Source organism: Mustela erminea, chromosome 8 (genome assembly GCF_009829155.1).
Source record: "Mustela erminea isolate mMusErm1 chromosome 8, mMusErm1.Pri, whole genome shotgun sequence".
Lineage (NCBI taxonomy): Eukaryota > Metazoa > Chordata > Mammalia > Carnivora > Mustelidae > Mustela > Mustela erminea.
In genome coordinates, this window is record NC_045621.1 from 13064791 (window position 1) to 13092294 (window position 27504).

General features: G+C 34.9%; 1 protein-coding gene across 1 annotated transcript in view; it reads right to left on the minus strand.

Moving 5' to 3' along the window:
• Positions 1–4209: 4209 nt before the first annotated feature.
• Positions 4210–27504, minus strand: part of C2CD6 (C2 calcium dependent domain containing 6) — a 111943-nt gene continuing 88648 nt past the window's right edge. The window contains exons 14-16 of the mRNA XM_032354439.1: positions 13208–13282; positions 8558–12070; positions 4210–4678 (exon numbers count right to left, since the gene is read on the minus strand). Coding sequence (XP_032210330.1) covers positions 4331–4678; positions 8558–12070; positions 13208–13282 — 3936 coding nt within the window. The 3' untranslated portion in view covers positions 4210–4330. The remainder of the gene's footprint in view (positions 4679–8557; positions 12071–13207; positions 13283–27504) is intronic.

Consider the following 27504-nt stretch of genomic DNA (forward strand, 5'->3'; position numbering starts at 1 on the left):
GTCTACCAAACATTTAAAGAAGAGTTAATACCTATTCTTCTCTAACTATTTAAAAAAAAAAAAAAAAAGGGCAAGGGAAGCTTCCAAATTTGTTCTATGAGGTCAGAATTACCCTGATTTCAAAACCAGATAAAGACAGTATTAAAAAAAAACACAAAATCCAATTTCTCTGATGAACATAGACCCAAAAATTCTCAATAAAATATTAACAAATGGAATCCAACAATACATTTAAAAAAATCATTCACCACAATCAAGTGGGATTTATTCCTGGGATGCAAGGGTGGTTCAATATTTGCAAACCAACACATCACATTAAAAAGAAAAAGGATAAAAACCATATGATCACTTCAATACATGCAGAAAAAGCATTTGACAAAGTACAATATCCATTCATGATAAAAATTGCCAACAAATTAATCTTAGAGAAACATATTTCAACATAATAAAGGCCATGTATGAAAACCCCACAGCTAATATCACACTCAATTCTAAGTTTTCCCTCTAATGTCATCCTTAAGAAGGATGTCCATCCTCACTACTTTTATTCAACATGTTACTGGAAATCCTAGCCACAGCAATCAGACAACAAAAAGAAATAAAAGGCACCCAAATTGGTAAAGAAGTCAAACTTTCACTATTTTCAGATGACATGGTATTATACATAGAAAACCCCATATGTGCTATGGTAAGTGCTGTGAAGTGTGTAAATCTGGTGATTCCTAGACCTGTACCCCTGGGGCTAATAATGCATTATATGTTTATAAAAATTTTTTTATTTAATTTTATTTATTTATTTATTTAATATATTTTTTAAAGATTTTATTTATTTATTTGACAGACAGAGATCACAAATAGGCAGAGAGGCAGGCAGAGAGAGAGAGAGAAGCAGGCTCCCTGCTGAGCAGAGAGCCCGAAGTGGGGATCGATCCCAGGACCCTGGGATCATGACCTGAGCTGAAGGCAGAGGCTTTAAACCACTGAGCCACCCAGGTGCCCCCTGTTTATAAAAATTCTTAAAAAATTATAAAAAAATAAATAATAGAAAAAAAGAAAACCCTAGAGAATCCACCAAAAAACTACTAGAACTGACAAATGAATTGAGTAAGGTCACAGGATAAAAATTCATATCAGAAATCAGTTGTATTTCCATGCACTAATAAAGAAGTAGCAGAAAGAGAAACTAAGAAAACAATTCCACTTACAATTGTACCAAAAAGAACCAAATACATGTAGAAATATACTTAACCCAGGAGGTGAAAGGTCTCTACTCTGAAAACTGTAAAACATCAATGAAAGAAACTGGAAATGACACAAATAAATGGAAAGATATTCCTTGATCATGGACTGGAAGAACCAATATTGTTAAAATGTTCATACTACCCAATGCAATCTACAAACTTAAGGCAATCCCTATCAAAATACCAACAGCATTTTTCACAAAACTAGAACAAATAATCCAAAAATTTGTATGGAACCACAGAAGACCTTGAATAGCTAACCAGTCTTAAAAAATAAAAACAAACCTGGAAGAACCACAATCCCAGGTTTCAAGGTATACTACAAAACTGTAGTAATCAAAATGGTATGGTGCTGGCACAAAAACAGACACATAAATCAGTGGAGCAGCCAAAACATGGAAGGAGAACAAATGTCTATCAGCTGATGAATAGATAAAGAAGTGGTGTGTGTGTGTGCGCGCACACACACACACATGTGATGGAATATTACTCAGTCATCAAAAAGAATGAAATCTTACCATTTGCAATGATGTGGAAAGAACTAGAGTGTATTATGCTAAGCGAAATGAGTCAGCGAACAAATACCATATGATTTCACTCATAGGTGGAATTTAAGAAACAAAACTGATGAACACAGGGGAAGGGAAGAAAAAATAAGATTAAAAACAGAGAGAGAGACAAACCATAAGAGACTCTTAAATATAGGGGTGGGAGAAAGGGGAAATTGGTTGAAGGGCATTAAGGTAGGCGGTTGGTGTAATGTGCACTGGATGTTATATGCAACTGATGAATCACTAAATTCTATTCCTGAAACAAATACTACACTATATGTGAACCAACTTGAATTTAAATAAAAATTTGAAAGTTAAAAAAAAGGATCAATGGAACAGAATAGAGGGTCCAGAAATAAACCCATACTTTAAAGGTCATTTAATCTACAACAAAGGAGGCAAGAATATCCAATGAGAAAAATAACAGTTTCCTCAATAAATGGGGTTGGGAAAACTGGAAAGCTACATGCAAAAGAGTGAAATTGGACTATTTTCTTACATAGTACAAAAAAACCCAAAATGGATTAATTATCTAACTGTAAGACCTGTAAGAAACCAAATTCCTGGAAGAAAACATAGGCAGTAATTTCTTTGAAATTACTTCTACCAGCTGTAGAAATATTTTTCTAATATGTTTCCTATGGCTAGGGAAATAAACAAAATTAAAATATTGGGACTACACCAAAATAACAAGTTTTTGCATAGCAAAGGAAACTGTCAGCAAAACATAAACCAATTGAATGCGAGAAGGTATTTACAAACGATATATGTAATAAACGATATATGTAATAAAACAATATCCAAAATATATATAAAGAATTTATAAAACTCAGCCCCAAAAGAATTTAAAAATGGACAGAGGAGATGAATAGACATTTCTCCAAAAATAGACACATGAAAAGATGCTCAACATCACCCATCATTAGGGAAGTACAATTCAAAATCACAATGAGAAATCACCTTACACCTGTCAGAATGACTAAAATAAAAAACACAAGAAATAACAAGTGTTAGTGAGGATGTAGAGAAAAAGGAACCTTCGTGCACTGTGGGGAATGCAAACCAGTGCAGCCACTGTGGAAAAGAGTGTGGAGGTTTTTCAAAAATTGAAAATATCATCATGTGATCCAGTAATTCTATTATTGAGTATTTACCCAAAGAATACAAAAACACTAATTTGAAAAGATATATGCATCCTTATGTTTATTGCAGCATCATTTACAATAGTCAAGATGTGCCAGTAACTCAAGTGTGCATCAATAGATGAATGGATAGAGAAGATACACAGATACGCACACAGAGGAATATTATTCAGCCATAAAAAAGAGTGAAATCTTGCCATTTGCAACAACATGAATGGATCTAGAGGGTATAATGCTAAGGGAAAGAAGTCAGTCAGAGAAAGACAAATAACATATGATTTTACTCACGTAGAATTTAAGAAACAAAAGAAATAAACAACAAAAGAGAGACAAAAAAAAAATAACAGACTCATAAATATAGAGAACAAATGTTACCAGAAGGGAGGTGGGTCAGGAGGATGGGTGAAACAGGTGAAGGGGATTAAGAGTACACTCACCTTGATGGGCACTGAGTAACGCATACAATTGTTGAGTCACTATATTATACACCTGAAACTAATATAATACTGTTAATTACACTTGAATTAAAAAAAAAAAGAGTAGAACCAATTAAGTCTCTGATTTTTTTTTTTTTTAAAGAGAGGGATTGTGGGGCGGGCAGGAGCAGCAGCAGGAGACAGATTCTCCCAGCGCAGATCCCAATGCAGGGCTTAATCTCATAATCCTCACCTTAACGATCAGAGCCAAAATCAAGAGTTGGGTCACTTAACCGAATAAGCCACCCAGATGTCCCAGGAGGTCTCTGATTTAAATCCTCTGTTGATTTTGCTAATTTTTATGTAGTTTCTACCATTTTATGTAGTTTCCTATGTTTTGTGCTATTAAAGAGGCCCTTTCATAGTGTTTTGAGTAAGTTCAAAGTGTTCAGTATAGGAGTCATCTCAGGAATTACTATAAAAATCTGATTAGCTTTATTTATAGTGTAAAAGTTGTACTATCAGAAACTGAAATTAAGAGATGTTCTCCAAGCCCAGAAAATGACATACTGTTGGGTCTTATAGTATAATTAGAGCTGAAGTATAAGAGTATATTCATAACAAATGGCTAAACATAAGTAATGGCAAATAATGACTCTGAGAACTGGGTGGACAGGAATCATTTAGAGAATAACAAAGATTTGGGAAATCAGAGAACTATCAACTGGAGTGATACTGCTATATAGTGAAAAGGGGGAAAAGCTGGGAAATAACACTTAATAGATATGAACTGAATATATATTTCTTGCTCTGTTCCCTAAGGTTCATAAACAAAAACACATTTACATCAAAAGTGCTTCTTTTTCATTTTAATTAAAACAAAATGGTTCTAACAAGTTGAAATTTGGTTGTTGACATCTATCACACAGAAGGACAGATCTCCAAACCATTTTGTTCATTGGAGAAATTGACTGTTGGCCTTAGATATTATTCTGAACTTTTAACATTTGTATAATATCACAGATGAGCGAACACTTTTCAATATTCTCTTTTAATTTCTTTTTTTGCCTCATTTTCTGGATTTCATAATCTGGGATTGCATCATTTATGTGAACTAAGCCTGCTGAAATCATTCGAGGACTTGTTAATTTTCCGTTGTAGTTCTCTCGCCGTTTGTGAACCTCTGGAGCGGTATTTGGTCTTGCAAAGTGTTTTAAGTGATTATGGTTATCATCCGGGCTTTTTCCTAAAAGCCTTGCTCTTGATTTTGCTTGCTCAACATGCTTAAATGAGGTCACGGGTATATCCTCAAATCTATCCGAACAATCCTAAATAGTAAAATAAAAGATCAGGTTGGTGAGTTAGTTTTCTTAAAAGTACATTTTAAATTTACAAGAACTCAAGTGTAGAATATCAATAGTTAAAGACAAAGAATGAGAGCATTTGAAGGAGCAGGAGGCTGGCTGAGGACAAAGCAAAGGCTGGCGCCTTGCACCCCCCCTACACCCGCTCCCCTCCATATGTGTAGCATTCCTCAGGCACCCCTGACTGCCATAAAACGATAAATAGTTAACTTGCAGAGATCACAGTCCTGCAAGGTGGGAGTCTCCCTTGGTTTGCAAATGTCCTTGAGATTTACAACAAAGAAGTTACCTTATCAATAGTCCAATTTCCAGGGACACAGAACTCAGTTCCTCAAGCCCTAATGTCACCCTCCCCTCCATGAAAATGGAAGGAGGCGGAGGTAGAAGGAAAAGTAAATAAAGTTCAATTTCTTCTAAACCTAAATCTCATTAACAAGGATGCTTGATAGCAGGAATGTAACATTCCACCAGGAGACTCCCCATTGTCTTTACGTGATAAGTAACCAGGCCTTCAATATCCTGGTAGTGCTTTTTTCGCATGCGTGGGCTAACCGGCCAGTTCTGCTTCTGTAAGATTGCTTTGTCTGCTTTCGCGCGGGGTCCCCTGACCCAATCCACTGACGCCAAGTATGCCTGTTCAAACTATCAATCAATCAGCTCAGCCCCACCCGAAACTTGTTTGTATCTGTCTATAAAAATCCTGCACCAACCCAGCTCTGGACCTCTCGGCGTTATCGGCAACGAGCGCCGCAGAGGTCCAGGTTTGAACCTGCAATAAACGACCCTTGCTGATTGGCTTTGACTCACGTCTCTGGTGGTCTTTTAAGGTGGGGATAGTACTCTATTGGCATTTCACATTAAATATTTTATAGGCAGTCCCCAAATTCAGACCCAACACCTAATGCTCCCTATTAGATACTATCATAGAAACCATGCTTTAAAAAAAAAAAAAAAAAGTCTTGTTGTTTCAATGGATCTGTTATTTTACTAGGGATAGAAGATATGAAGCTGGAAACCAGAAACACTTAGGAGAGGGGTCCTTAAGGGTCAGACGCCTAAAGGCAGTCTGCCTATTCTAGAATTCTCCAAATTATATTTTCTGCAACCCTCAATATAAATCATGATTCATACTTCATATCATCCAAAGTTTCATTCTTTTAAAGTTAATAAACATCTTCTTTAATACACTTTCACACACTCATAGCCTGGCATCTAAGGAGAGAGTTATACTGTTCATATTAAAGTAATAAAAATTGTTATGTACAATCTGAGAGTAAAGAAGTAAAACATTTAGGAAAATAACTGGAAGGATGTACACCAAAAAATTTAAAGAAGAAATTCTTTAAATTTTTAAAGAAGATGGTTGGGTTAGGGTGGTGGGATTATGGGCTTTGTTTTCCTTTTCTTTTTTCAAATTTATATAATATGGTTCTGTTTTATAATAAACCTATAATAACCTACAATTACCCCAACGAGGGTATGGAGTTATTAATCATTCTTAAACTAGTTTAAGCTAGTTTATTCTGCAGTATGAGCATCTTGTCCCTTAACACTTTGCAGAGATGACCACACCAAATGAAAAAACTACTCTGATTTAGAGAGAAGGTGGGAATGAATTAACAGAATTGGAGGGTGGGGGGAGGTTGTACAGGGCTGAGAATTAGGGCAGCAAGAAAGATTTACAAATATGGGGGCGCCTGGGTGGCTCAGTGGGTTAAAGCCTCTGCCTTCAGCTCAGGTCATTATCCCAGGGTCCTGGGATCGAGCCCCGCATTGTGTTCTCTGCACAGAGGGGAGCCTGCCTCTCCCTCTCTCTCTCTACCTACTTGTGATTTCTGTCTGTCAAACAAATAAATAAAATCTTTAAAAAAGAGAAAGATTTACAAAAATGAAGGTATAAAGAATCTAGAGATAAGTCGTACCTACTTTACATCTTTGCCTGGGTTGCAAAAATGCAAGAAAATATTCTCCCTCTCCCCTTTTAGGTACAGGCAACAATTAGGTAAGCCACATTATTAAGGGAATTTCTGCTACTTCGGTGAGTAATACCTAATTCTTGTTTCACAGATGAAATAACTGATTACTAGAGTACCAATAGGAGGGCATGGAGGCGCCTCCCACGACTGGTTACTTTTCTGGATGCTCCTACAGATCAGTTTCTCTGTGTTCTACTTTGATTCCTTTGGGAGATTCCTGGATTTTAGAAAAGAATCAGATGAGCCAGTCTTTCTGAGGATCTGAAAAATGCCCTCCTACCATTCAATTCTCTTTTGTCAACTTCACTGGGGAGAAAAGTTTAGGGACTGTTGGTTTAACAGAGGAAAATAAGGATAACTCTATCTCTCCTACCCACTCTTAGGACAGATAAAGTTTCTGAGATGCTATATGATCTCGTATTATACAATACAAACACAATTTATTGTTTTGTTTGGAAAACAGACATTAAAGATTCAATTTGTCTAAAGGAACTTTAGAAAGTCGGTTCCCAGAACTATGAACCCATCTTCTACCTCTTGTTCCTAGCGGATACACACATTTATGTGTACAAAACACACACACACACACACACACACACACCACTCAATACTAAATTACCAAATTTAAATAGAAAAGAGAAATCCAAAGTTGAGAGCATAAGCTAAAATGATAATATTTTTCCGGCTACTAATTTTACTATTTACTAAAGCTAAATATTTGCTGTACTACAGAAAGCAAATTCAAAGCAACTGTTCTAAATTGGAACTATTTTTCTCACTCAAAGGATTATGCACATCAAATTATCAATGCAATGTCATTTTGGGATTTATGAGTTCTCCCAGGTGTGGGGCATGCCTATTTATATACACAAACAGAGAATAGCAGTAGTCCAGAAAAGTAAAATAAGTCCCTTCCATTCTAGTTTTTAACCTCAGAATGGTTTGTATAATGTCTGGTAGCAGGTTTACCTTCATAATTGTTTTCTGTTAATAAATTTAAATTCCTAAGTTCCTCAGCCCATTATAGAGCAGAGGGGCAATGGGAATAGAAGAGACTTGTGAAGTCAAATTAAAATTTTTTCATTCATGGGGTGCCTGGGTGGCTCAGTGAGTTATAGCCTCTGCCTTTAGCTCAGGTCATGATTCCAGGGTCCTGGCATCGAGCCCTGCGTCAGGCTCTCTGCTTGGCAGGGAGCCTGCTTCCCTTCCTCTCTCTCTGCCTGCCTCTCTGCCTACTTGTGATCTCTGTCAAATAAATAAATAAAATCTTTGAAAAAAATTTTTTTCCATTCATAATCCAATAGATTATAAATTTTGCATATCCATAATACTTATCAGGATGACCGGCAGATAATATCTTTACTGAAACGAAGATAATTTAGCAATCTGAAGAATACTATTCATACTTATATCTGCACGAAAACAAAATCCCAGCTATGTTTCCATGGGACAGAGCCCCTGCCAAGAGCTGTATAGGTTGTGCTAGCCCAGCAGCCCCCGGGGTTAGGGCTGAGTCATAGCTGAGATTCAGCCAGTTCTCCATAGACAGGGCTCAGGGCTTTGGCTCTAGCCTGCGGCCCTCTACCGAGTCTGCCTGGAGGAAAGGGTGGCTTTTTCTGATTCATGCTCCAGAAGCAGTGCCCTTTATCTGTTTCATACAAAGGCAGTCCCTTGCTTCTGTGACTTCATTTCGATCTGGGTGAGGTGAATTTGAATGTCAAAAGAATTCTTGTAAGTTTGACAGTCTGTGTATCTTGGGACAACAAAGGTTACACACATACTTGCATACAGACATACACACCCTAAAGCAGATGATGGACAAACTTTGCCAAATGCAAAAGGAGAAGATTTAGAAAGACAGTATTACATGTATAGTTGTTCTTGCGGTCCAGTGAAGCAATGTCCTTGGAACAGATTTCCTTAGAATTCTCGCAGAGGGCAGTGAGGCTGGTAGTATCTTAACCATCTTGCTGAAGGACTTTTTTTGTTTGTTGCCATGGTCTCTTTCTTTTCGGAACTTGAGCTTTAGATTTTCTCTCTTTAATACTTCTGGGAAGAGGGATGGTTTTGAGTTTTTCTCAGCATCCACACCTTTGTATTTAAACGACTGTGATTCAGGGAACTTGGCATGCTTTTCATTACAAATTCCATTTGTCTGTACAGAAAGAGTATGTAATTTTTTGTATTGTGCCAATGTTACTAGATGTTTTTTATTATTATTATTATTTCCTTTCAACCTCTGAATATACTGGTCTTCTAGCTTTGATTTCTCCCCAACCTCTAAACTGAAATAACTTAAAATGTTATTCTGCCTGGAAGGAAAAGTGTATTTGTATATATGTTCTTCATTTTCACTTGACATTTCGTAATTGGGAATTCTTGGATATGAAGACAGTACTGCTTCCGGTTTTTCCTGTGCCATCAGTTTATAGAGATTATGCTCCCTTTTTTCAAGGGACTTCATTTTTAGTGTCCTTTCAAGGCAAATATTTGACTGAGTTGCTTTTGAGTCTTGAATTTCTGTTTTAAAATAATAGTTTTCTGCTCGAGGAAGCTGCATGAAACCATGTTCTTTCCTTTGTTTCTTAAGCACTTTGTCTGTAAGTCTTTCTGATGACATATTTAATGGAATCACTTGGGTATTTCTGATGAAAGAAGGTTGTACTTTAATTAATCTCAGAGGTTTGGCTCCTTCTTTAGGATAGTATCTTTTCTGTTCCCCAATTATTGATGGATTTTCCTCAATATTCTGTAAGGAAAAATATTCCTTTTCTTTCTTTTTGGTTAGTTCTGTTTCTACAAGTCTCCCCTCAGGAACTTTTTGTAGAGTAGTTTTTTGAATAATTTTTGAATATTTATTTTTCTTTTCTGAATTCTCCTCCATAAATTGATTTTCATTTCTAGAAGATAAATCTGGCTTTATACATTTTAATGGTATGGAACTAGAATTGATCAAATTTATACGCTGGTTGAGCCCCTCTAATTGCCTTTCTGTGATTAGTCCTGATTTTGAAAGTCTTTCTATAAAAAGGCTCTGGAAGTGTTTGCTTAAATCAGCTTTTAGATTTAATAGTTCATTTTCTGATAAACCTATAAGATAGTTTTGCAGAGATTTATTTAAAGGGTATTTCATGTTTAAGTCAAGTCTTTTCCCAAAACTCCCCCTTGAAATATCTTGTCCTAACTCATGAAATGATACAGAAGCACTTTTAGTTCTTAGAGAAGACATGTTTGAGCTGACAGTCTCAGATTCGGTCTCTCTAAATAAACTGCTTTCTGAAAGGTTTTTTAGGAAATAGTTTTGGAGAATTTCATTTAAGAAAGATCTTAGCTTTATTTCCAAATGTTTATCTATGAAATGATGATTAAAATTATTTACAAAAGACATGATTTCTTTTATAGTTTCTGAATATTTTTCCAGAAAAATATTTTGCCCTTTTGGTTCCACTTTCTCATTCATCAAATACAGATTTTGGTATATTTTTGGTAAGTCTTCTTTGGTGATGTGTCCAGTTTCTGAAAGTCTTTCTACAAGGTAATGTTGGATATGTTTACTTAGTTCAGATTTTAAATTTTTAATTTCTGACTCCGAGAGTTCTTCTAGAAATACACACAGCTTTGGACTCAACATAGGTTTTCTGTCTAATTTATCTATTTTATCAAAATTCTCTCTAATTTCTTCCAGGTCTTCTGTGTTATTTGGAAAAGGATGGTGAATTAGTCTTTCTAATTCTTTCCCTGGTTGTCTTCTTTCAGACTGATTATATTTGAAAAAAATTTTAAACATATGTTTTAAAAAGGATTTTAACATTATTACATCTGAGTCATTAAGTTTACCCATTAATGAGTTACTTAAATTTTCTAAAGCAGAATTTAGATCATTTTCTTCTCTATTCAACCTCTGACTATTATTTAGTGTATCTGTTTTTTTATCTGGTGTTGACTGATATTTTGAATCTTGTAGGGATATATTTTGACCTTCATCCGTATATTCATTGCTATTAAAAGAAGTGGTTTCTTTGGGAATGAGGAGTGTATTCTTCTCTGAAAGAGATTCTGCTCCTCTTTGGGTTTCTGAATAATCCTCTGTGGAATACTTTGGCTCTTCTTCAGCAAAGACTGTCTCTGTATCCTGTACAGAACCCTTCTGATATTCTTTATCTAACTCTATCACTTTGATTATCCCAGATTCCAAAAGAGTATCTACAGGAAATGCTTGTATTATCTGGCTTATGACAGATTTGGCCTGTGGCAATTCTATTTCATCATCAATTTCTTCATAATGAAGTAGAATATTTGAAGATAAGTTCTCCCAAGCTGTGGGTAATTGATTCTGCAAATTTACTGGTGTCTCACTCGATTCTTTCTCTCCTATTTCCAACTCTGAGAAGATAGGTGCTGTGAATATTTGCTTTATAACATAATCATTTGCAATGTCACTTACACCTGGTTTGGATCTAGACACTTCAATTTTTGAATGCTTCTTCTGGAGATTATTTTTTGTAAGTGGAAAATTGATCTCATCAGCTTCCAGGTGTTTATCACCTGGAGGTGAAACACGTGCTCTTCCTACCTCTGGAGAATTTCTTGGTCCATCTTCAAGTGATGGTCCACTTTCAAGTAAATCTGCAAGAATATCTTTAGTTACTTGTCTTAAAAGAGACTTTGAATGTACCATGTCTTTTTCTGGAAGACAGATATTTGAATCTTGGACTTTTTCAAATACTTTACTTTCCAAACTACTTTGTGATCCATCATGAATACTCAGAAGTGGAGAACTATGACTTTTCTTTCTTGCTTCAGGGTCCATAGGAATCTCTGGTTCAGAAAATAATTTATCTGCTAGGTCTTGCAGATTTTTACTTAAAATTGACTTGAGCACCATTGATTGCTTTAAATTTTCTAGGTGGGGAGTAAGACTTAATGATTTTGAGAGGAGATATGTATTCACATTTCCAGTCACTGATGATTCTCCTTCAAAATTAGGTAGAGATACATTTGGTAGTCTTTCTTCTAACTTATTCTTAGTATCTGAAGTCTTTATTGTGGTCATGTTAGGATCACAGGCTAAATTATTCTTAGTGTCTAAAGTCTTTACTGTGATGAAATCAGGATCATAGGCTGACTTTAACTTAGTCTTGGTGTCTAAAGTCTTTACTGTGGTGATACCAGGATCACAGGGCCAGGTTTTATTAGTAGGTGTTGCAGTTTTTGAGTATGTTGGGTAAGGAGGATCTTGGTCTTCATGCTCTATAATCTCTGCACTTGAAGTGTTTCTATATTTGGACATATCTTGGTCTTTCCTTTTACTGACTGATGTTTTGTTGCTTATATTCCTTAGAAAAGGATCAAAACCATTCTTAAGGTTGAATTTCTGGAACTGTAATATTAAAAACAAAAGATAAGAAATTCTGTAGTATTTAGTTGAATTTATAATAAATTTTCTAGTTAATTTTCTTTGAGCAATCAGTCAAATTATCTATTCATTCACCCACCTTCTACAAAGAGAAAACTGACTTTATTTTAAAATACTTGAAATTGGAATGATGAAAATTTTAATGTAAAATTTTAGAACTCTTAATTCTGATACTATTTTGTGTCCAAGAGCTTTTCATAACCTAGAATATTTAAAATACTTAAACAGTCTTCCTACATAGTTGTGTGTGTGTGTTTTTAAAGAACTTGATTTCCAGTGTTAGCTACACTTACTTAGACAATGGCTAACTTCAGGATCTAAGTCCTATCTTATAAGTATTTACCATTTTAGTGACAATACAATAAAAAATTAAAATGCAAAGCAAGTAGTAAATATCCCATCAAAAGTATCGCAAATAGTTTCTAAAGACTAACTTAGGAGCATGTATCATTTGCTTTTAAGTCTAGGAATTTCAACAATGACAATAAGTTCCACCCACTACTTAGCATGTCACAGTAGAATCTTACTTTTTGATGAATACCATACATGCCTTACAATGGTTATGAGAGAGCAGTACAAAAACGTTCTGGATTATAGTGAAATTTCAGTGTAATATCCACGGGCAGTTTTGTAGCTCTGGGATCAAGAAAGTCTATAAGTGAAATAGTCTTTGAGGTGAAGTCTGTTATTCAAATGTTTCAAACATATTCTTATATTTGTTCATACAACCTCTACATTAATCAGCTGAAAAGGGGAAAATGTGAAATATCAGCCTAATATTTCAGTTTATTTCAACTTAGCTGATCAAACTTCATTGTAGTAGATACATTTTATTACATCTGTTTTTCAAGTGTTAGTTGATATCCAGATGACAGTATAAGAGTCCCCTGGGTTCTTCTGAGAAATACAGATTCCCAGGCTCCATTTCCGGATCAAGATTCATCAGGTCAGAGGTAGAATCTGAGAACATGTATTTTTTCAAAGACAGCCATATGTTTCTAATGGGTAGTCTGGTTTAGGAACCACTGAATTATATAAAGTATTATAGAAGCCTAGTATTTAAATATAATTGTTATTGGGATAGGATAATTCAGGACTCACCTGATAATTTGGTTTGGATTCTATATATTCTGGTCTGAAATACGGTATAATGTTTTCCTTTGGTGAAAAAATCACCTTATAAAAAAAGAAGTTTTAATTTTAGACTGCTTGTAATACAAGAATATTTCCCAAGGTAACTTTATTCTTTCAATAGTTATTAAAGACATAAAAAACGTAAAACCTAAATATTTTTCTCATAGCTACTATAATTTATTTTGCCAATTATAAGACATCTATACATATATATTTACAAATATAACCTTAGCTTCCTTGATACTCTAATTTTCACACTATTGAATTTATAAAATCAAAAGAGTGCATAGCAACTTCAAGCAGAAACAAAAGTAAAGAAGAATTGGAATTGTCAGAATTAATATAACCTCATTTTAAAAGGTTGTAAAATGCTTTAGATAATAAATGACATTTGAGGGGTCCCTGAGTGGCTCAGTTGGTTAAGCGTCTGACTCTTGATTTTTGGCTCAGTTCATGATCTCAGGGTTGTGAGATCAAGTCCTGCATTGGGTTCATGTGCTGAGTATGAAGCCTGCTTGGGACTCTCTCTTCCTGTCCCTCTGCCCCTCTCCCACCCCTAGGAAAAAAATGGCATTTGATATTGTATTGGGCTAGAAAGCATTTTCAATAATTCCTTAACCTGTAATTGCTAAATGTGTACTTAACACTGCCTAAGGAAACACTTGGTGCTAGATTAAGGTGTATAGGAACAATTATCAGAGAATCAGAGAACCACTGAATTTTGGGAGACGAAAGGTGCTGTATAGAGATAATTCAATCCTACTCCTTGTTTCATACAAGAATCTGAAGTTCAAGTTTGTTGTCCCAAGTTAACCAGATGGTTAGTAGTCTAAATTCGAAGTGTCCTCAATTTTCATCTGATATTCCTTTTGCTACACAATCAAGACTGCAGTGACTGAGAATGATGCTTTGGAAGCATCATAACGTGCATGCACACTGCCCTCTTAACTAGACCAAATTTGATACCATCTCTCTGAGCGTACATAATACTACAAACTACTTTCAAATATACTCTCTTCTGTAGACAGCAGAAGGTTCATTATATATCATATTAATTAAAATGACAGTTCAATGAATGATCTTTCCATAAGTAATACTTTTGGTTTTAAGTGTACATTAATATTAAGCAGTTAATAACATGACTTTTCTTAAATTTTCAGCAGCTTCCCATTTTTGCTGCTATTCATTGCCCTAACACATTGACTAAATAATTTCTATGCGTTTCTCAGTCTTCCCCATTAGAGTTTCTCTCCTTCAGACAAACTGTGTCTAACTTTGAGTTCTTGAAATACATCTCAGACTTTTCCACATCAGTTCTTTTGCTTGTTTTTTCTTTGCTTGAATTTCCCCTAAAAAACAATTTTAACTCTAACATATGAAATGTCATTACTTTAAATAGAGTATAAAAATTAAAAATAAATGAAATATATATGGGAAGTAGAAGAACAGTAAAAACCCAAAACAACAACAAAAAAAACCACATGAACTCTTTTTTGTAAAAAACAAAAGAAAAAAAAAATTCTTCCCTAACATAAGCTTGAAAGAATGTGTGAAAGGACATAAAATGCTAACATCCCTGGAAGAGAGGAAACAGGACACTATTAACTTTTATTGTTTAACTCTGTATTATTATTTAGATGAACATGGAACACTTTATGAATAAAAAACTCTAGTACATTTATACTGAGGAGAAATGCTCTAGGCATTCTTCTCATGAAGCTAGAAAAGAACAATAAAACAAACCAATATAGGAGCTTCAGGATGATGGACTAAATAAACATGGGGCTCTCTTCTTTCCCACTTCCCAAGGTTCTAGTAAAGTAACAGAAAACAATATTTCAAAAAGAAAAGTCCCATGGCAATACTGGTAATCAATCAGGTGAGACACCAGGATTTAGAAAGTTGAGAAAATTCAGAAAATATGAAAGCAGATGAGACTGATTGAAAGGAAACTCGCATCAAGAAAATTAGAGCCTTGAACTACAGAAATCAGGTGGGCCTGAGAAGCAAAAAAATTCAAGGACAGCATATACAAAGAGAATCAGGTGATGGTGCAGTTGTCATAGTTATTAATTAGAGAGCTACATTCAGAACAGCTGGATCTTCTCTTTCTCAGCCCAGAGAGCACATGCTGTTGGCAGCGTTGTCTTTCCCAATCAGACACACAAAAGATTAAAAAAAAGAAAAACAAAAAAAAACCCCAAAGGGATTATGCTAAATGAAGTAAGCCAATTTTATGGTTTCATAAACCATAAAGACAATTTTATGGTTTCACTCATATGTGGAACATAAGCAATAGCACAGAGGACAATCGGCAAAGGGATAGAAATCTGAAGGGGGCAGAAATCAGAGATGGAAATGAACCATGAGAGACTATGGACACTGGGAAACAAACTGAGGGTTTCAGAGGGGAGGGAGTAACAGGGTGATGGGTATTAAGGAGGACACATGTCATGTGTCCTGAGTGTTATATATAACTAATGTAATGTGCTGAGTGTTATATATAACTAATGAATCATTAAACACTACATCAAAAACTAATGATGTACTATACAGTATATCATTTAGAAAGTAAAAAATTGCTTTCCAAAGAAAATGTGCCATCTGTCCAGGTGGAGATCCTGTGAATTTCATGCCTTGATAGGGAAGCAGAATAAAGCTTGCTGTCACTGACATTTCCACATCAGATAACAGCAGGGGTTTAAAAAGAAAATTCCATCAGGAGAGAAACACATAGGTTCTTTGGAAATGTTGTTGGGTCCTCAGCCATCCTGCCTACTCTCTACCATCGCCATATACACTCCTGGGAAGCCTGCCTGTCTCACAGAGCATACCTATACAATCGACATATTTCTTCATTCGCAAATATAAAATGAGCCAACAAAATTTACCAGATATATGAGGAAAATCGATATATGCAAATGAAGAATGAGTAAAAGCAAACAGAAAACTTCAGAGTAAATAGAGAGATTTCTGAGGAATGTGAGGAGAGGGTGACCCTTGGAAAAGATTCTAAATAGAATCTTGAGAAATTCTAAAAGGTATTGATTTCCACTTAGCTATATAATAGTCATTGCAAATTTAACATATCACAAAAAAAAAATTCTGGATTACAAATGCTTCTCCCCTCCCTCCTTCCAAAGCCCCACAAAACCTTGGCCTTTCTCATCTCAATTATTGGTGCTACCATCTACTAGCTAGTAACCCAAGTATCACTCTTTATTTCTCTCCTTCTCATTACCATATCTAATCCAGCATTAAGATTTCTGGTTACTGCCTTCAAAATATATCAATTACATCTCATCCACAACCCCACTACCACTACCCCACTACCACCTAGCACAAGCCACTATCATCTCTTTCCAAACAGTCTCCTAACTAGTCTCTTGTTCTCTGTGACAGAGACTAATAATTGCCTTCCCACAATATAAATTATTTCAAGAACATGTTTTTTTTAGCACTTAGGTGGAAATGTTCCCTGCTTTAAAATTTTTTTTAAAAAGGTACATTTTCCAGCCTCCGTTGAAGAGTTACCCTTGTAACTATAAGAGTAACTATACGACAAGTTTCTGGCCAACTACATATAACTGGAAGTTGTTGGAAGAATTTTCTGAGGGAGTATCTTAAAATAGAGGCAAACTCAGCTGATAGGAACCTAATCATCTGCCTACCTATGATAGAAATCAACTGGTCAGTCTTTCACATATCCACCCAGCAAGGTTAAAACATACATACACAATGATTTGCACATAAGGTCTTCCTTCACTCTATCTAATTCAATGAAGGTAACTGGGAACTGGACTGCCACTGCTCAAGACCAAGAGCACTGCCATCCAGTGAGGGAGTAGAGCAAGAGTAAAAATGCCATGAAATTTCCTACCATTTTGAAGATGACTTTTTCCTCATTGGGTATTTGCTTGGTTGCCAAAAACTTTGTCTTCCAGAGCTCCTATGAAGCTGGTTCAGACAGCTTCTGGATGCTTTTTCAGTATTTTTCAGAGGAACAAGAGCTTGGAGCTGTTTATTCCACCGTGTTGTTGTTGTTGTTGTTGTTGTTGTTTTTGTTGTTTTTTTAATATCACTTTCCTTTAACATTTCTTATGATGGGAGTCTTCTTGCAATGAATTCTCTCAGCTTTTGTTTGCTGAAAGGATATTTTAATTTCTGTTTTGAAAAATGTTATAACTGATTAAAGTATTCTAGGCTGGTGATGCTTTTCCTTCTATTAAAGGTGACATTCCATAGTCTTCTGCCTTACATAGTCTCTAACAAAAAGTCTGTTGTTTTTCTATCTCTTCCTCTATTATAAATGTGCCTTCCTTTCCACTCCCCGTAAGGTCTTCTCTTTACCACTGATTCTCAGCAATGTGATTATGATATGTCTGAGAATTTTTTAAAGGTCTATTCTCTTTGAGTTCATTGAGTTTCTTGGATCTGTGGGTTTACAGTTTTCATAAAATATGAAAAACTTTTGACTGTTATTTCTTCAAATACATTTTTTAGCTTCCCTTCTCTATAAGTCTCCAATTACATGTTCATTTTACCACTTGATATTTTCATACAAGTTACTGATGCTCTACTTTAAAAAAAATCTTTTTTCTCATTGTGTTTTGTGTAATTTCTATGTCTTCAGGTTCATTGATCTTTTGCAACACCTAATGTGCTGTTATATCCTTTTTCATCTCTAAAAATTCTGTTTTGTCTATCTGTACCTTCCATGTCTTCCCTCATTAGGTTTATGTTTATTCTACCATTTTGAATATAAAGAATATATTTGTAATAGCTCTTTTAACCTCTTTTCTGTTTCTTCCATCTTCTCTGTCATTTCTAGGTCTATTCCTATTGACTGATTTTCCCATGTATTATGAGTCATATTTTGCTTTTTTTTTTGAATGTCTGTAATTTCTAATTGGATGCTTAGAAGGATAAATTTTGCATTTTTGGGTTTATTCTTTAATCTAGTATTTGATTTATTTTGGTACATATTGAGATACTTGGAAACAGGCTCCTTCGAAGTTTACTTTTAAGCTTTATTGGCGGTGAGAGGGATATTGTCCAAAAGCCTTTAATGTAGGGCTGACTTAGTCTCTCTACTAAGATGATGGCCTTCTATTTGCTGTCACATGTGTTATGGATCTTTCCTCTCTGGCATACAGGAAAATGGTTTATTTCTAGCTATGTGAATTCCTAGAATGTTCTACCCACTCCTTTTCAGTGAATTCCTAGAATGTTCTACCCACTCCTTTCTTTTTCTTGCCTCCAGTATTTAACTACTTAGATTAATCTCAAAGACTGAAGTGGACCTCCTTCACAGTTATCTGGAGATTTCTTGCTCCACATTTCCTTCCATTCTGGTACTCTACTCCACAAATTCTGCCTCTGCCCACCAAACTCTAATCTCCATCTCTTCAATTCAGTGATAACTCCAAACTCTGTTTTGATTCTCCCTCCTGGTGCTGCTGTGCAGAAAACTGGTGCAACTATAGGGTTTACTTTGTGCTTTTTTCTAAGAAATCACAGTCCCATACTGTCATCTTCCCAATGTTTAAAAAAAACTTTTCCATAATTTTTTCTGGTTTTATTATTGTTTAATGAAGAAAGAGAAATCCTACCTCTGCCAGCTCCATCTTTATTAGAAGCAGAATTTGGACATTTACTTTTCATGGATCTATCACATACATTATTTTTTCCAGCAGAGATTTATATTTAAATTATAATAATATGATATATAATATATATTATAACAGTTATTAATTAACTTTTCTTAGGTTTAAAATAGACTCAATCTATAAACAAAGCATGGGAGATTTAACTAAAGCCATATAACAGAAGATATTAGAAACCTTAACAAAGAAATGATACTACAGGAATAACAACAACAAAAGCAAAATGGAAGAGACAGGAAAATGAAACTTTTAAAAAAACCTTTTCATATTTCATAGTAGGAAGTTAGTAGATAATGCCTCTTGGTTTACATGTCAAGAAATATTTTAAACATATTAATCGGAGCCTTAAAAAGAGCCATTAGAAAAATAAAAACTAATATTAATAAAACTGGGAATAAAAGTTGTAGAAGGAAGGTTTAAAATATTATAAATGCTCTAAATCATCTTTCAGAGTGTGACATCAACATCAACCCAACAACTTCTACCTGAAGTTGAATAGTTGGTAAATCAAATAGAATTTGAACTACATAATTTAAAACTGTAATAAAACGTACTATAAGAACTACAAACAGTTAAAAGTAGTTGTTTTGGGTAAACAAAGCTGATAGTGTAGCTATGGGTGGAGAAGGTTACATTTTTCTTTTCATTTTATACCCTTCTGCACAGACTGATGGGGGGGTACTGTGTAGGTATAATTTTAATTTAAAAAAATGGGGATGGGAAAACATAAAAGCTTGAAATTTACAAAAAACTATGAAGGGCATCGTTTTTTCCCCCCGAAGGACATTCTTAATAGGACATTGATTAAATAATTTTTGTACAGGCTTACAATAAGAGGCAGTAGAATTCAGTTGTTTGCAGCACAGACTTCAGAGCTAGTCTGCCTCAGTTCAAGACTCAGGCTTACCACTTGATTGTCCTCAGACAAATCAGTTAGGTGCTCTATGACTTAATTTCCCACATAAAAAATAAAGTAAAAAATAGCTATTTCACAGGACTGTTATGGAGATTAAATGAGTTAATGTATTAAGATACTATTATAAGAACCTGCAATGAAAGTACTGGGTATTATTACAAAAAGAATGAATTATGGAATATAAAAAACAAAATAAACAAACAAAAAAAGAAAACCAGACTCTTAAATATGGAGAACTCGTGGTTGCCAGAAGAGAGGCAGGTGGGAGGATGGGCAAACTAGATAAGAGGGACTCAGATGTACAAAATTTCCAGTTGCAAAATAAGTAATCATGGAGAGAGGGGGGAACAGCGTGGAAAACAGAGTTAAAGGTATTGCAATGGCATCATGTGGTGATAGATGGTGACCACACACTTAATGAACACTGAATAACATATAGAATTGTTGAATCAATATGTTGTACATATGAAACTAATATAACATTGTATGTTAATTATACTTTAATTAAAAAAAACTACTGGTTATTATTAAAATAAAAACATTATGCCACTTAAAATAATGAAATTGATATATAGGTTGTATAAGCAGTGTGTTATTAAATGAAAAATTAAGGTACAGATGATTAGCTGATTGTAATAAGCAGTCTGGGAAAGTGCCAGGGGTATATAGGGAAGTCTTTGCAAAACTGACTTAAATGGAATGGGAAAACTTCAGTAGACAATGATTTTTTAAAAATTTTTAAATAATTAAAACACATGATTATCCATTTGCCAAAATCAATTGTTCTGTGTTTCACAAAGAATGAACACTAATGAGTGTAAACTAAGACAATAAAAAACAATGTCGGTAGGCCAGAAATAATGTAGACATTGACAAATTAACCCACCTGTATTTATTACAAATGTAAGATCTATAACTACACTGAAGGGTAGAAGAAAAAAGGGAGTGACCTTAGTAACTTTGGAAAGTAATGTTTTGACTGGAAATTATAAGACTAAAGACAAAGTAAACTGTATATAAACAATGTGTGCTAGTAGGTAAGTTTGTACTTCATGAGTGTAGTATAATGTAGTAATTCTGACACTGCTTTGTATTTATACTGGGGTGGAATAAATAAATAAATGAATAATGGAATAATGACAACCAGGTTTCTCACGGCGGGAAAGAGAAGTTTCAACAGATACAAGCAAGAAAAGAGGGTTAGAATAAACTCAGTGATATTGGAACCGATTCAGAGATATCAGTATAAACTTATAATTAACAAAATATAGAGAGAGACAGATATATACAGAAACAAGTATAGATATATGTTTATACATGGGTTTGTATTCACACATATATTATTTAAGTGTCTGCTGAGAAGGCCTAGGCATAATAGCAACAATACACCCAATTCCCAGAGCCTGGTTTAAAAATGTCATTCTCCAGTAAAAACCAGGGCTCCTTGTAGAAATGATTGATTCTAGGACTGGGGCAAGAAAATTACAAGACAAACCTGGAATATCTTACAGACAAAAAGTAGGAAAGTACTCAAAAAACAAAAGGAAGGAAGCATGTCAAAGGGGACACAGGACATACTGAAAGAATTCTTATTGGCCAAAGCTGGAAAATTTTATGCAAAAAATAAATAATATCATTTTGGGTTATAACAAAAAATATAAAATATATTTATTTAGAAATAAAATACTTCATTAAAAAAAGAAATTAATTGGCTAATATAACTAGGAGATCCGATTCCAGGGACTCAATGTGACCAAGTCACGATCTCTCCATATCTTTCTTCCTCTGTGTTGGTTTTCTTATTTATTCTCTCTTAGATCACTGCTGGCTCGTGATGTAAAAGAATAAAGACTTCTCTTAATATTCTTATATCAAATTATGTAGTGATCCCTGTAGCCACAGAGGAAGTGTCAAGTTTGCCAGTTACACCCAGGATTAGAGTTGGGGCAGGGATGATACCCTCAAGAAGGGATAAATAGACAAAAATATGTTAAGTATATGGACAATTAAAATGTACAGGCATGCCTCATTGTGTTTTGCTTTATTGTACTTCCCATATATTGCATTTTTTAACAAATTGAAAGTTTGTGGCAATCTTGTATTAAGCAAGTGTATTAGTGCCATTTTTCTAACAGAATTTGCTCACTTTGTGTTTCTATGTTACATTTTAATAATTCTCACAATATTTCAGACTTCTTATTAGTTTACTTGTGATTTGTGATCATTTATTACAATGCTGAAAGCTCATATGATATTTGGTATTTTTTAGCAATAAAGTTTTTTTTTTTTAAAGATTTGTTTATTTATTTGACAGAGAGAGATCACAAGTAGGCAGAGAGGCAGACAGAGAGAGAGGAGGAAGCAGGCTCCCCGCTGAGCAGAGAGCCCGATGCAGGGCTCGATCCCAGGACCCTGGGATCATGACCCAAGCCGAAAGCAGAGGCCCCAACCCACCGAACCACCCAGGCACCCCCCACAATAAAGTATTTTTTAAATTAAGTTATGTACCTTCTTAAAGATATAACGCTATCGCACACCTAAAGGACTACAGTATAGTGTAAGTGTAACTTTTATATGCACTGGGAAACCAAAAAATGCATTTGACTTGATTTATTGTGATAGTCACATGATGGTCTGGAACCAAAACTGAAATATCTCTGAGGGTGCCGATCGTGTTGAAACAACTGCCTATCTTTTTTTTTTTTTTTTAAGATTTTATTTATTCATTTGACAGACAGAGATCACAAGTAGGCAGAGAGGCAGGCAGAGAGAGAGAGAGAGAAGCAGGCTCCCTGCTGAGCAGAGAGCCCGATGCAGGGCTCGATCCCAGGACTCTGGGATCATGACCTGAGCTGAAGGCAGAGGCTTAACCCACTGAGCCACCCAGGTGCCCCAGCAACTGCCTATTTCAGCAAAAGTATCAGTAAATTCTTACCTCATACCAGAAAAAAAATACAAGTGAATTAAATGTAATGTAAACAGAAAAAAGCATATACTAGGAAAACACCTAAGAGAATACTGACATAATCATGAGGAGGAGAAATACCTTCTAAAAAAGATTTAAACTAACAGCCACAAAGGAAAAGTTGTCAAATTTGACAACATGAATATTTAAAAGTGCTATAAGGGCCCCAAAGAAGTTAAAAAACATAGGTAATAAACAGCCTAGATCACAAAGCATTGTTATTCAAAATATATAAAGCATTCTCACATATAATCAAACCTACAACCCAATTTGTATATATAGGTAGAGATTATGAGAGCAGTTAAGTAACAGAAATACAAATAGATAATAAACACATGAAAATTGTTCCCTCATTAATAATCAGAGAAATGCCAATTAAAATAACAATGGAATATCATTTTTGTGTGAAAAATTAACAAAAACTAAAATGAATAGGGTATGGAATACTGAATTTTTCCTTACATTTTAGGTGAAAATGCAAATTAGTAAATCTGGTTTAAAGGATAATCTGGCAGTACATATATCAAAATTAAATATCCTCATTCATTTTGATCCAACAAGTCTACTTCTCATATTTATCTTATGGTATATTTGTACACGTGAATAAAGATAATACTTACCATTTAGCAAGTGACTATTATGTTCCAAGCCCTTTAAAATTCTTTGAAATAGATGACAGTATAATCATTTTGCAGATGACAAAACTGAAACTCCAATGTAAATTGCCCATAGTTATATGACCATGAAAGTGGAAGAATCTGGATTTGAACCTAGATATTTCTGTCTGTAAAATCCAAGGTCTTTTTACTCTATTAGTCTAATTCTCATACCATTGCCAAACAATGCCTTTAAATGGTAGGTAAGATCAAAATTCCCATTTTCCCCCCACTTTTCTTTCACCCTGACCTTTGGGGAAATGATTTAGCGTCCCATCATGGTCAGGGTTTAAACAGAAACTAATTATATCTTGAAAGTCTTAATTTATGAAGGGGCTCTAAAAATGTGAAGGAACTATTGAAAGACTGTCACCTGAATCAGCTATGAGTTGAAAGAGATGTTTGTTAGTCCTTTCCAATTCAGATTAGCACTCCAGATGTTTGTCTCAAAATACTGCATTTCTTTAACACACTGTCTACCTTGGTTCATAAAAAAACTCTTCTTTTAATTTCAAACAACTTCAAACTTTATTTCCCCACAGAATTCTGAAGATTTTGTGACTTTGTGAAGCAATTACCTTAGACTGTAAGGAATTTGTTCTAGAATTCTGATAGGTCTTCAGTTTACAAGCTTGTTGCCCTAGGTGATAGATTCTTTCAAACTTTTAATCTGTTAAATTGTATATAACCTATGTTTTATGGTTCACCAACTTAATTTATATTGTTCAATTTAATTAAGTTTTATCTATTTTATATAAGGTCTGACTACCACCCTAAAAGAAAATACTTAAGGTAAGATTTCTTTTTCTTTACTTTATAAAAACTAAACTTTTTATTTTGAAATACTGCAGTTTCCCGTGAGTTGTAAGAAATAAGAGAGAACCCACATATCATTTATCCAGTTTCCCTTAATAATAACATTTTATAAAACTAGTAAAATATCACAACAGGATACTGACACTGTATAGTCAATATCCAGAATATTTCCATAAGAATCCCTAATGTCCTTTTATAGTCACATCCACTTTCCTACCTCTACTCCCTATTTAATGCCTAATAACCACTAATCTATTCTTCCGTTTTGTAATTTTATAATTTCAAAAATATTATATAAATGGAGTCATACAGAGTATAACAGTTTGGGATTGATTGTTTTCACCCAGCATAATTCTCCAGAAATTCATCCAGGTTGTATATATCAATACTTTGTTCCTTTCTATTACTATTATTCCACAGTATGGATGTACCACAGTTTGTTTAGCCAATCACCAGCTGAAGGACAAACCAGATTGCTTTTCGTTTTGATTATTATGAATAAGGCTGCTAGAGAGTATTGTGCTAAGCAAATAAGTCATTCAGAGAAAGACAAATACCATATGATTTCAGTCACATGTGGAATTTAAAAGATAAAACAAATGAGCATAGGGAAAAAAACAGAGACAGACTAATAAACAGACTCTTAATTATAGAGAATAAACTGATGATTACCAGAGGGGAGGTGGGGTGGGGTGGGGATGGGTGAAATAGGTGATGGGGATTAGGGTGTGCAGTTGTTGTGATGAGCACTAGGTGTATGGAATTGTTGAATCACTATATTATTTACCTGAAACTAATATTACACTGCATATTAACTAAGTGGACTTCAAATAAAAACTTAAAAGATATAAATTATATTAAGTCAACAGGTCAGTCTGGGGAGAACTGGCATCTTTACTATGTGGAGTCTTTCAACCCACGAACATGGTATGTCCCACCATTTATTTAGTTAGGCTTTTGATTCCTTCTGCAAACATTCTGTAGTTTTTAATCATACAGATCCTGTACATTTTTTAAAGTATTTAATTTATTCTGGAGTTCATATAAATGTTATTGTGCTTTAAATTTTTGTTTCCACATGTTCATTGCTAGTATACAGAAATGTTATTGATTTCTTCATCTTGAATTTGCATCCTCCAACCTTGGAACTCACTTACTAGTTCTTGTATGCATTGTTGTTGTTTGTAGACTCTTTGGTATTTTCTAAATAGACAATCATTCCATCTAAAAATATACTCTTATTTCTTCTTTTCTAATCTGTGACTTTTCTTTTCTTGCCCTATTACAATGGATAAAATTTCTAGTACTATATTGAAAAAGAGTAGTAAGAACATGCATCCTTTCTTGATCTTGGAAGAAGAGCATTCAGGCTTTCATAATTAAGTATAATGTAAACTATAGGTTTTTGCAGATGTGCTTTATCAAATTGAGGAAGTTAACTTTTTTTAATTTATTTTTTATTTTCAGCATAACAGTATTCATTATTTTTGCACCACACCCAGCACTCCATGCAATCCGTACCCTCTATAATACCCACCACCTGGTACCCCGACCTCCCACCCCCCGCCCCTTCAAAACCCTCAGATTGTTTTTCAGAGTCCATAGTCTCTCATGGTTCACCTTCCCTTCCAATTTTCCCCAACTCCCTTCTCCTCTCTAACTCCCCATGTCCTCCATGCTATTTGTTATGCTCCACAAATAAGTGAAACCATATGATAATTGACTCTCTCTGCTTGACCTATTTCACTCAGCATAATCTCTTCCAGTCCCAACCATGTTGCTACAAAAGTTGGGTATTCATCCTTTCTGATGGAGGCATAATACTCCATAGTGTATATGGACCACATCTTCCTTATCCATTCGTCCATTGAAGGGCATCTTGGTTCTTTCCACAGTTTGGCGACCATGGCCATTGCTGCTATAAACATTGGGGTACAGATGGCCCTTCTTTTCACTACATCTGTATCTTTGGGGTAAATACCCAGGAGTGCAATGGCAGGGTCATAAGGAAGTTCTATTTTTAATTTCTTGAGGAATCTCCACACTGTTCTCCAAAGAGGCTGCACCAACTTGCATTCCCACCAACAGGAATGCAAGAGGGCTCCCCTTTCTCCACATCCTCTCCGACACATGTTGTTTCCTGTCTTGCTAATTTTGGCCATTCTAACTGGTGTAAGGTGATATCTCAATGTGGTTTTAATTTGAATCTCCCTGTTGGCTAGTGATGACGAACATTTTTTCATGTGTCTGAGAGCCATTTGTATGTCTTCATTGGAGAAGTGTCTGTCCATATCTTCTGCCCATTTTTTTGATATGATTGTCTGTTTTGTGTGTGTTGAGTTTGAGGAGTTCATTATAGATCCTGGATATCAACCTTTTGTCTGTACTGTCATTTGCAAATATCTTCACCCATTCTGTGGGTTGCCTCTTTGTTTTCTTGACTGTTTCCTTTGCTGTGCAGAAGCTTTTGATTTTGATGAAGTCCCAAAAGTTCATCTTCACTTTTGTTTCCTTTGCCTTTGGAGACATCTCTTGAAAGAAGATGCTGTGGCTGATATCGAAGAGATTACTGCCTATGTTCTCCTCTAGGATTCTGATGGATTCCTGTCTCACGTTGAGGTCTTTTATCCATTTTGAGTTTATCTTTGTGTATGGTGTAAGAGAATGGTTGAGTTTCATTCTTCTACATATAGCTGCCCAGTTTTCCCAGCACCATTTATTGAAGAGACTGTCTTTATTCCAGTGTATATTTTTTCCTGTTTTGTCGAAGATTAATTGACCATAGAGTTGAGGGTCCATATCTGGGCTCTCTACTCTGTTCCACTGGTCTATGTGTCTGTTTTTATGCCAGTACCATGCTGTCTTGGTGATCACAGCTTTGCGCGTCCTTCCCGTTGAGATCAGGAACACGACAAGGATGCCCACTCTCACTACTCTTGTTCAACATAGTATTAGAAGTCCTAGCAACAGCAATCAGACAACAAAGAGAACCCAAATTGGTAATGAAGAAGTCAAATTCTCTCTCTTTGCAGATGACATGATTCTTTATATGGAAAACCCAAAAGACTCCATCCCCAAACTACTAGAAGTCATACAACAATTCAGCAATGTGGCAGGATACAAAGTCAATGTACAGAAATCAGTGGCTTTCTTATACACTAATAATGAAAATACAGAAAGGGAAATTAGAGAATCAATTCCATTTACTATAGCACCAAGAACCATAAGATACCTGGGAATAAACC